This window comes from Lepisosteus oculatus, chromosome 11, assembly GCF_040954835.1.
Source record: "Lepisosteus oculatus isolate fLepOcu1 chromosome 11, fLepOcu1.hap2, whole genome shotgun sequence".
Taxonomy (NCBI): domain Eukaryota; kingdom Metazoa; phylum Chordata; class Actinopteri; order Semionotiformes; family Lepisosteidae; genus Lepisosteus; species Lepisosteus oculatus.
The window spans coordinates 2,855,434-2,866,629 of NC_090706.1; the positions used below are offsets into that span (position 1 = coordinate 2,855,434).

Genomic DNA, 11,196 nt, shown 5'->3' on the forward strand with positions numbered 1-11,196 from the left:
TTCACCATTATCCCCCTCAGTATCTCCTTCCAGGTCACCTTCCAAATCCCTCTCCACATCCCCTTCCAGGTCACCTTCCAAATCCCTCTCCACATCCCCTTCACCATTATCCCCCTCAGTATCTCCTTCCAGGTCACCTTCCAAATCCCTCTCCACATCCCCTTCACCATTATCCCCCTCAGTATCTCCTTCCAGGTCACCTTCCAAATCCCTCTCCACATCCCCTTCACCATTATCCCCCTCAGTATCTCCTTCCAGGTCACCTTCCAAATCACTCTCCACATCCCCTTCACCATCATCCCCCTCAGTATCTCCTTCCAGGTCACCCTCAGCATCCCCTTCCTCACCAGCACTACCAGACCTGAACCGTGTTCTAAACATGGTGCCATTAGCTGGGACAGCCGACAGGGTTGCAGTCAGGTTCACTGGAAGGTCCTCAGCAACATCTCCTTCCACATCCCCCTCACTGGGATCCCCTTCTACATCTGCCTTACTGCCATCTCCTTCCAGGTCACCCTCTACATCCCCCTCACTGGAATCGCCTTCCAAGTCTCCTTCTACATCCCCCTCAGTATCCCCTTCTACGTCACCCTCCACATCCCCCTCACCACCATCTCCTTCCAAATCACTCTCCGCATCCCCTTCACCATCATCCCCCTCAGTATCTCCTTCCAGGTCACCCTCCACATCTCCCTCAGCATCCCCTTCCTCACCAGCACTACCAGACCTGAACCTTGTTCTAAACATGGTGCCATTAGCTGGGACAGCCGACAGGGTTGCAGTCAGGTTCACTGGAAGGTCCTCAGCAACATCTCCTTCCACATCTGCTTCACTGCCATCTCCTTCTACGTCACCCTCCACATCCCCCTCACCACCATCTCCTTCCAGGTCACCCTCCACATCTGCTTCAGTGTCATCCCCCTCAGTATCTCCTTCCAGGTCAAGTTCTGCATCTGCTTCACTATCATCCCATCCATTATATCCATTCAGGTCACCCTCCACATCCTCTTCTGCATCCCCCTCAGTATCTCCTAGGTCACCCTCCGCATCTTGAAGAGGGGTTTCTCGGCTTGCCACACCATCTCCTCCTTTGACCTGAAACCAGAGGAGTCCACGGTCTCTGGCAGGGGCTTTGCTCTTCAGGGGAGTGTCCTCAATCAGTATGGGCCCAGTGCTCACAACATCTATAAGAACAGGGATAAACAGAAGTCAAGCCAAATTAGAGCCTTGTATTCCTCATGTAGTAACTACAGGTAAGGCTCATAAGCTCCAGTCTGCAGCATCTGTTAGCCCACATTAGACCAGCAGACAGAATGGCGATGTTACCCTGAACAGTAGTACCTGTTATTATGGACGTCGAAGGGGAAGCGGTACAATTGGCGTCACAACAGTCACAGACTGCCCTAGCATATTCCAGGTGTTCCCATCTAGGAAGAGAAAAGGCTGTTAGGAAGGATGCTCCAGGCTGAGCACAAAGACGGAATACTGGATCTTACATTTTCCTCACAACATTGAAGCTGCAGGACTTCGTGTGCAGCTCTGCTTTCCATCTGCTCATGAACAGGACACAGTGTAGGTACATCTGAAAAGAGCAGGAAAGCTTAGCGAGTTCAAACCCACATTTATGGTCAGGAGGCAAACTGCGGCGTTCTGTACCTTGGATGCCACCTTAAGCTCCTTTGTGTCTACAGAGAAGTGGATGGCATCATCTGCTCTGGGAGAGTGAAACCTGGAATCCGCTCCCAGGTCCTTGTTCATGCAGCTGGCGGTGGGGAAGGAAGATCAGGTTAGTGCCAAGTACTCAGCTTCAATAGAGCACAAGGGAGCAAGTCATACCCATAGTTCTCGATGATGGAGTACTGGGGTAGAGACTGAGGATCTTTGGAGAGGGTTGCATAGCATGACTTGAGAAAGAGTCGCTCTCCTCTGGACTGGAGATAGCCTCTAGCCTGGAAGTGGAGCACATCACCCATGCTGTACACATTGGCGAGGGAAGCAGCAGTCCAGGCAGCTGGAGAAACAGTACCAGGAGGATTTTCAGTTTCAAAGAGAGGAGCTTCCAAGCTACGAAAGCACCCATGGAGATCCACAGAAGCAGGTACTTACAATTCATGAGGGTCAAGCTGAATCTATCAAAGTAGTACTCTTGCCTGGAAGAAGATAAGCATTTAGAAACTACACAAGATGAGCATGTTCTATACTGTGGGTGGGGCTGAGCACTCTCCCAAGCCTCACCATGCATAGCTGCATTGGATATCCACATTGATACGAGGAACCCCATCTTGCTGAGCCCTCTGACTCGGGACGTAGTGCAGCACATTCCTATAAGCAATGTAACCTGGTGACATCTGGACAAGACAGTAGACATTAAAAGGGTGCTTCAGCCTAGCAAGAGGTCACTATTGGGTCAAGAGACAAGACCCTTACCAGCCTCTGACTGTCACACTCCTGCAGGCTATAGCTGAAAAGCAGGTCGCCACTAATCGGATCCATGCTGTTGTTCCCACAGTTTGACCCTAGAGTTAGCTGGCCATCATAGGAACTAAAGCCATAAAGACTCTGCTTGACCCGGATGACCATATCACTGTCTGCGCAGCTGACCGAAACATCCTGAAGAGAGTCGGCATCAGACTGCACACTAGAATGGTTGGCAGCTGTGAGGTTCACTCCTCCGTCAACCATCAGCTCATCACCAGCCCTCAAATACAGCAAATTCTCACTCATCGGTTTGGGGTCTCCTGAGCTTCTGGGAGCACTCAATATAGAAAAAGGCTGTGTCCCCGCAAAGCAGAGACAAAACACAAACAGCCACATTTGGGCAGAAGAGAGGGGAAAAAGCAGCAATGAGGAAGTGAAACAAGAACGACAAAAAAAAGAAAGGCTAAGGCAGGAAAATCCAATGAGTTGGCAGAAGGAAATGGCTGGATTTATAGCAGAAGCCAATGAAGGCCCCATGTGCTCAGCATTAGTGCTAATGGAGCTCAAAACAGATCTGGTTTTACCCAAAACAATCGACACTGGATTAACAATGGGACAATTGTAGCTGTAGATTATAGACTAATTCGAGGCTGCCTCATATTGGCTCCAGTCGCAACATGTCGTAATTAATAGATTAAACACACTTCAATTCAATTGCCTCCATACCTACACCTGTAGATTTTACTGCTCATTGACATATGAGAGCCAGGTGACACTGATTCATGGTGTGAGATTCTCAACAAAGCCTGTTCATTTGACATCAGCTGCTTTCATTTTTGTTAAATCAATATAGCAGGACCACCTATTAAGGAAAAGAGTGCAGAATGCACAACTTTGAGGAATTCATCAGTTTCTAATTGTAACCAGACTTAAAGGACTTCCGGTTCAGCTCAGCACAACTAACAGAGGATAAATCAGCTCATAAATAAAAGTTGTGTTCTCATCAGTGACCCCTTCTCCCACCATCACACACACACTGCCTGATTCTTTAATATACGCAATACCTGTTGCTGCATTTTGTACTGTATTCTGCAAACAGCTAGAAGTGTTCAGCATTATGCAAGGGGAAAATGAGCTCTTAATCGAAAGGCAAGACGTTTTGCAATGAGAAAAACGTGCTGGACAATACTAGAAGGCATAGGTTGTTTCATAGAACATTATCGGCCATGAATTACAGTTCTCAGCAAAGAGGGCCACCTACTGGAGAATGTTGTAGGAGTTGATGTTATACACTAATCGAATGCTATAAATGAATTTTTGGCTTTAAGAAATGAAGTCATTCCTGTATATAATGTGAGCATTCCCAAAGGGGTTGGGCAACCATTTGACCTGGACCCCTAGAGGGTTCTGTCTCCTTACTGAGGAGTTTTTGGTTCCTTTCCTTCGTTGCCTTCTGGTTTTCTGTTCTGTATTGACAAAATGTATGGTCAATTGGATTGTTAAGCGACTTGGGGCAACCTTGTTGTGAAAGGTGCTATATAAAATAAATTACATTTAAATGGAATTAAATTTTTTTCTTCATTTTACAGGCAGATTTTCACTCTTATGAGGTGGGCTGACGTAAAGCATCTGTTCCCCATCTTCTCTGATGTTGCCGGTGGTGCTCACCTACACTACACTTTGCAGCATTTCAGCCTCTTCTGCATGTCAATGTCTCTCACACGTCCTTTAACATTGCGCCAAAGGTGTGTGATCCAAGTGATTTGCTAGCTCTTTGCACCGATAGTAAATCTGAAGACATCTGGAGCTCTGCGGCCTCGAAACATGTTGGTAGTGACAGAGGTAGAGAGAACAAGGTGAGAAGGCCTTAAAGAACATCTGAACGACATGTATGCTGCCATGAACACATCCCCACCGATGGTGAGGACTATTTATCTGCAAACTATTGCAGAATCACCTGTTGGTGGTGTGATGTTGGAACTTGTAACAAGATCATGGGAAGCAAAATCAGAGCATATGAAGAATTGTTACGTCTGAAGGCAATGCCGTTCCCATACTATATCTGACACTGATGTGGCTGTCTCAGTTCCTTCTGATGGCATCGCCAACATAAAAACACGGGTAATTCAAAACGTCCTTCATCTGAACTGTGACATGACTGTTGTCATGCTTACTGGCACCCCCCCCATCAGCTTTGGAAGACCAATACCATAACCCTACTTGTAGATGGCACTGTACTTCAGCTTCAGTAAAAAATGAAAAACCTAGGAGTGATGCTCATCTTCTCCCAAATTGACTACCGTAATGCTCTACGCACTGGTGTTTCTAAATCCAGTGTACCATCTTTAAAATCCTCATGCTAGGGTCTATCTGTTCCTCAGCCCCACCACAGTCTATGGGTGACAGGGCCTTCTCCTGTTATGGCCCAGACCTCTGCAACTCTTTCCCTGAAGATATCACCTGCCCTAAACTTTCAAACTCTAGACTCACAACCTCTTCTGTAGAAGGGCTGCTACAGAACTGGTTCCATTATATATGCATTTCCTGCTACCATCTCCTCTCATTGTGTAGTTTTTGTGGTCTTTGTCACACAGTAAAAGCACATTGCGAAGCCACCTTTATAATGCACACTGTAACCTAAAGTATGATACAGAGGCAACCTTCTGTATTAAAGTGAAGAGAGACATCCTGTGTTCTAGATCTGTACTTAAAGACCAGCTTGTTAAAAGAAGGGTTTGGTGTATTGAGTGGCGTTTTAACATACACACCTTGAAGTGTAAAGAATGAGGCAACCCATTGTCTACCCATCCCTCCCCACAGAATCCCCAGGTTTGCACCTAGACTAGGAAAGCCTGCTAAAGCTACAGATCACACCTGCTTCCACCACTTGACCTTAATGGTTAGCTGTTGCATTCTGGGATTGCACTGTCCACTGGAATTCATACACTATTCTCCACCCACAGCACCCCACCCCTCTTCTGGTCTCCCAAGGGTGGGGCAGCAGAGGCACACCCATGTCCCATGACATCAGCACCCACAGGAAAGGCATGCAGATGGCAGTCTCCATCCCAGAGCAGCAGGCTTAAATGAGCCATGCCTTCCCCTCAGCATGACCAGTCAACACCTGAATCCCACATGCAAGTTAATAGGCCAAGTCCAAACCAAAGGACTATCCAGACTCTCAGCTATTCCCCCACCAGGAAGCAAGCCTACATTATTCCAATACCCACTCTAGAAGCATCCCCATTCAGGTACACACCAAGACCACCATTGGGCTCAAAAGACCTTTATTGTCCCAGTACAATTGACACATTGAGGTCCGAGGCAGAGGGACCCAGGAAGTACCTGTGAAGAGAACAAAAAGGAATGAGCACATCACAATCCCAGGAGGAGCTTAGCACACCTGCTGTGGTGCTACCAGAAGAATAGCACCCACCTGAAGTAGAAGGCTAGAGGCTGCCATCAGAAGCCATAGGAGGCACCCCTGTCCTTCCGTGGTCCTTTTCTGGAAATTCCTTCTGCTCCAAGGCTGTAGCACCTTCATGGTCCACACTGCCCAGTTCCAGAGCTTTGGATTCCCCCATACCTTGATCAACCTTCACTTTTGCATTCTGGTCATTCACACTGCTAACAGGAGAGGAATCACCCACGTCATGGGGAGGGTCATCCAAGTCACTTTCCGATGCCATTTTGGACCCTTTTTGTTCGTTACTTGGGAGAACTGAGCGTGTAGCAGTTGGGCCAACAGGAGCTTCCTCAGCATCACCTTGCACATCCTCCTCACCAGCATCTCCCTCCAGGTCACTCTCCACATCACCCTCACTGGCATCTCCTTCCAGGTCACCTTCCAAATCCCTCTCCACATCCCCTTCCAGGTCACCTTCCAAATCCCTCTCCACATCCCCTTCACCATTATCCCCCTCAGTATCTCCTTCCAGGTCACCTTCCAAATCCCTCTCCACATCCCCTTCACCATTATCCCCCTCAGTATCTCCTTCCAGGTCACCTTCCAAATCCCTCTCCACATCCCCTTCACCATTATCCCCCTCAGTATCTCCTTCCAGGTCACCTTCCAAATCCCTCTCCACATCCCCTTCCAGGTCACCTTCCAAATCCCTCTCCACATCCCCTTCACCATTATCCCCCTCAGTATCTCCTTCCAGGTCACCTTCCAAATCCCTCTCCACATCCCCTTCACCATTATCCCCCTCAGTATCTCCTTCCAGGTCACCTTCCAAATCCCTCTCCACATCCCCTTCACCATTATCCCCCTCAGTATCTCCTTCCAGGTCACCTTCCAAATCACTCTCCACATCCCCTTCACCATCATCCCCCTCAGTATCTCCTTCCAGGTCACCCTCAGCATCCCCTTCCTCACCAGCACTACCAGACCTGAACCGTGTTCTAAACATGGTGCCATTAGCTGGGACAGCCGACAGGGTTGCAGTCAGGTTCACTGGAAGGTCCTCAGCAACATCTCCTTCCACATCCCCCTCACTGGGATCCCCTTCTACATCTGCCTTACTGCCATCTCCTTCCAGGTCACCCTCTACATCCCCCTCACTGGAATCGCCTTCCAAGTCTCCTTCTACATCCCCCTCAGTATCCCCTTCTACGTCACCCTCCACATCCCCCTCACCACCATCTCCTTCCAAATCACTCTCCGCATCCCCTTCACCATCATCCCCCTCAGTATCTCCTTCCAGGTCACCCTCCACATCTCCCTCAGCATCCCCTTCCTCACCAGCACTACCAGACCTGAACCTTGTTCTAAACATGGTGCCATTAGCTGGGACAGCCGACAGGGTTGCAGTCAGGTTCACTGGAAGGTCCTCAGCAACATCTCCTTCCACATCTGCTTCACTGCCATCTCCTTCTACGTCACCCTCCACATCCCCCTCACCACCATCTCCTTCCAGGTCACCCTCCACATCTGCTTCAGTGTCATCCCCCTCAGTATCTCCTTCCAGGTCAAGTTCTGCATCTGCTTCACTATCATCCCATCCATTATATCCATTCAGGTCACCCTCCACATCCTCTTCTGCATCCCCCTCAGTATCTCCTAGGTCACCCTCCGCATCTTGAAGAGGGGTTTCTCGGCTTGCCACACCATCTCCTCCTTTGACCTGAAACCAGAGGAGTCCACGGTCTCTGGCAGGGGCTTTGCTCTTCAGGGGAGTGTCCTCAATCAGTATGGGCCCAGTGCTCACAACATCTATAAGAACAGGGATAAACAGAAGTCAAGCCAAATTAGAGCCTTGTATTCCTCATGTAGTAACTACAGGTAAGGCTCATAAGCTCCAGTCTGCAGCATCTGTTAGCCCACATTAGACCAGCAGACAGAATGGCGATGTTACCCTGAACAGTAGTACCTGTTATTATGGACGTCGAAGGGGAAGCGGTACAATTGGCGTCACAACAGTCACAGACTGCCCTAGCATATTCCAGGTGTTCCCATCTAGGAAGAGAAAAGGCTGTTAGGAAGGATGCTCCAGGCTGAGCACAAAGACGGAATACTGGATCTTACATTTTCCTCACAACATTGAAGCTGCAGGACTTCGTGTGCAGCTCTGCTTTCCATCTGCTCATGAACAGGACACAGTGTAGGTACATCTGAAAAGAGCAGGAAAGCTTAGCGAGTTCAAACCCACATTTATGGTCAGGAGGCAAACTGCGGCGTTCTGTACCTTGGATGCCACCTTAAGCTCCTTTGTGTCTACAGAGAAGTGGATGGCATCATCTGCTCTGGGAGAGTGAAACCTGGAATCCGCTCCCAGGTCCTTGTTCATGCAGCTGGCGGTGGGGAAGGAAGATCAGGTTAGTGCCAAGTACTCAGCTTCAATAGAGCACAAGGGAGCAAGTCATACCCATAGTTCTCGATGATGGAGTACTGGGGTAGAGACTGAGGATCTTTGGAGAGGGTTGCATAGCATGACTTGAGAAAGAGTCGCTCTCCTCTGGACTGGAGATAGCCTCTAGCCTGGAAGTGGAGCACATCACCCATGCTGTACACATTGGCGAGGGAAGCAGCAGTCCAGGCAGCTGGAGAAACAGTACCAGGAGGATTTTCGGTTTCAAAGAGAGGAGCTTCCAAGCTACGAAAGCATCCATGGAGATCCACAGTAGCAGGTACTTACAATTCATGAGGGTCAAGCTGAATCTATCAAAGTCGTTCTCTTGCCTGGAAGAAGATAAGCATTTAGAAACCACACAAGATGAGCATGTTCTATACTGTGGGGGGGCTGAGCACTCTCCCAAGCCTCACCATGCATAGCTGCATTGGATATCCACATTGATACGAGGAACCCCATCTTGCTGAGCCCTCTGACTCGGGACGTAGTGCAGCACATTCCTATAAGCAATGTAACCTGGTGACATCTGGACGAGACAGTAGGCATTAAAAGGGTGCTTCAGCCTAGCAAGAGGTCACTATTGGGTCAAGAGACAAGACCCTTACCAGCCTCTGACTGTCACACTCCTGCAGGCTATAGCTGAAAAGCAGGTCGCCACTAATCGGATCCATGCCGTTGTTCCCACAGTTTGACCCTAGAGTTAGCCGGCCATCATAGGAACTAAAGCCATAAAGATTCTGCTTGACCCGGATGACCATATCACTGTCTGCGCAGCTGACCGAAACATCCTGAAGAGAGTCGGCATCAGACTGCACACTAGAATGGTTGGCAGCTGTGAGGTTTGCACCCCCGTCAATCATCAGCTCATCACCAGCCCTCAAATACAGCAAATTCTCACTCATCTGTTTGGTGTCTCCTGAGCTTCTGGGAGCACTCAATACCGAAAAAGGCTGTGTCCCTGCAAAGCAGAGACAAAACACAAACAGCCACATTTGGGCAGAAGAGAGGGGAAAAAGCAGCAATGAGGAAGTGAAACAGGAACAACAAAAAAAAGAAAGGCTAAGGCAGGAAAATCCAATGAGTTGGCAGAAGGAAATGGCTGGATTTATAGCAGAAGACAATCAAGGCCCCATGTGCTCAGCATTAGTGCTAATGGAGCTCAAAACAGATCTGGTTTTACCCAAAACGATCGACACTGGATTAACAATGGGACAATTGTAGCTGTAGATTAAAGACTAATTCGAGGCTGCCTCATATTGGCTCCAGTCGCAACATGTGGTATTTAATAGATTAAACACACTTCAATTCAATTGCCTTCATACCTACACCTGCAGATTTCACTGCTCATTGACATATGAGAGCCAGGTGACACTGATCCATGGCGTGAGATTGGCCCCAGAAAAAAGCCAATTATGTTCATGTCAAATGCAGCCAGTTTCATTCCAACAATGGATATGGGACATGTAATATAATATCTTTTTCTAATTCTATCTAGCCTTAATGGGCTATTGGTTCTGTCCAGTAGAAATTAAGGAGGACATATCCCCTTGTATTTTGTATTCTGTAAAAAGAATAGGTTTCATTAACAGTGACTCCTTCTCTGACCTCCACACACATTGGTTATACTTTCCAATGCAATTATCTATTAATAAATCTATGTAGTTCCTTGTTTTACCACTCTATTCTGTGAAATTTAATTATAATGATAGGAATGTTCACCATTATCCTAAAGGAAAATAAGCTTAGAAATCTAGTTAAGCCAAGACATGAGTCAAAGTTGATAGAAAAAACACAAAGAATGGATAGGTTGATGCAACATCTTCAGCCTGTAGTTACAATTCTCAGCGCACAGCACTACCAACTGGATCATCCTGTACAAGCAGAAGATTCTTGAGAGGCGCAAACTTTGAAAAGCTTGTTTGTTTGAGTCATGCCCATTTATTTCTTCTTCTGATGAACACTGCACCTAATAAAATCCTCAGATTTACAAATACCCTAGGAAAATTTGAAAGCATGGAGAGATCTTAATTGCTTGAAACACAACAACAAACCCCCCCCCCCCCATTCATGTCTGCCCAAGTGCACAGTTGAAGTGGAACTGCTGAAAAAGCACGCCTGACGTCCTTCTTCACACGTGCTCCCCCTTCTGTTCTTCATATAGGCTACGGTTGGAAAAGCCCAGTTCGCACCAGTGACAGAGTGTGGAACAGATCATTAAGCCGAGAAAACGAACTGATAGAGACAGATTCTTTCTGCAAGCATCACCACAATGTAACCAGAGGTCACTCTGTAATCATTCTTACTGTGCATCGCATATCAAGGTTTGCAAATCGTTCCTGGGCCTTGCATGGTGAGCTCTTAAAGAGCTGACCCGTTACTTTACCAGTTGATCTCTGGAACATCTTCTCTACTCACTGAGAGAAACTCATCTTGCAGAAGACATATACAGTACAATGTCGGATCCAATAGGTTGTTGCCATCAGGAGAAGCTAAAACTGAAGAGAGCATTTCAGCAGAGCCGCTCACAGCTTTGTTCTAGTGGGGCAGTGTTAAGGGCTCTAGCGTTATAAATGGAAGGTTGTGGGTTGAAATCCCAGCTGCGATACTGCTGCTACACCCTTGAGTGAGCTACTTTACCTGAATTGTTCCAATTAAATGCTCCATTGTATAAACAGTTGTGTATTCAAGTTGTTTTGGTCAAAAGAGGCAGCCCCAAAAGATGAGCAGCCTCCCTGCGTGAGCTCTGATCGATGTTGGTCAGATTGTGACTCACAACAGTCTCATATAGTCCTTTCATTGTAACGGCATTTTCTAGCACACTGAGGCAGACAGATGTATCTACAAGAGAGACATGCCAAGAACGAACAGACACTAGATCTGCAGAGGGCAGCTCCCATGAAGCCAAACTCTGTTCAAGCTCATTCCA

General features: G+C 47.7%; 1 protein-coding gene and 1 long non-coding RNA gene across 2 annotated transcripts; both read right to left on the bottom strand.

Annotated features, from left to right (window-relative positions):
* Positions 1-5,688: 5,688 nt before the first annotated feature.
* On the bottom strand, positions 5,689-6,048 carry LOC138241836 (uncharacterized). Its single transcript, XR_011191093.1, has 2 exons — positions 5,855-6,048; positions 5,689-5,763 (listed from the first exon to the last, which is right to left on the bottom strand). It is a non-coding gene; the product is annotated as an uncharacterized lncRNA (long non-coding RNA).
* A 372-nt stretch (positions 6,049-6,420) lies between these two features.
* On the bottom strand, positions 6,421-9,172 carry LOC138241827 (chloride intracellular channel protein 6-like). The gene is made up of 9 exons (XM_069195706.1): positions 8,876-9,172; positions 8,684-8,796; positions 8,556-8,599; positions 8,286-8,460; positions 8,106-8,211; positions 7,946-8,031; positions 7,791-7,876; positions 6,488-7,633; positions 6,421-6,437 (listed from the first exon to the last, which is right to left on the bottom strand). The coding sequence occupies exons 1-9, from the start codon at positions 9,170-9,172 to the stop codon at positions 6,421-6,423; spliced, it is 2,070 nt and encodes a 689-aa protein (XP_069051807.1).
* Between the last annotated feature and the right edge of the window lie 2,024 nt (positions 9,173-11,196).

Coding starts and splice junctions, on each gene's coding strand:
- LOC138241827 (XM_069195706.1), bottom strand. CDS start 9,172: ATGAGTGAGAATTTGCTGTATTTGAGGGCTGGTGATGAGCTGATGATT. Junction 8,212..8,285: donor TCCATCATCGAGAACTATGG/GTATGACTTGCT, acceptor CCCCACCGCCAG/CTGCATGAACAAGGACCTGG. Junction 7,877..7,945: donor TTCAATGTTGTGAGGAAAAT/GTAAGATCCAGT, acceptor TTCTCTTCCTAG/ATGGGAACACCTGGAATATG.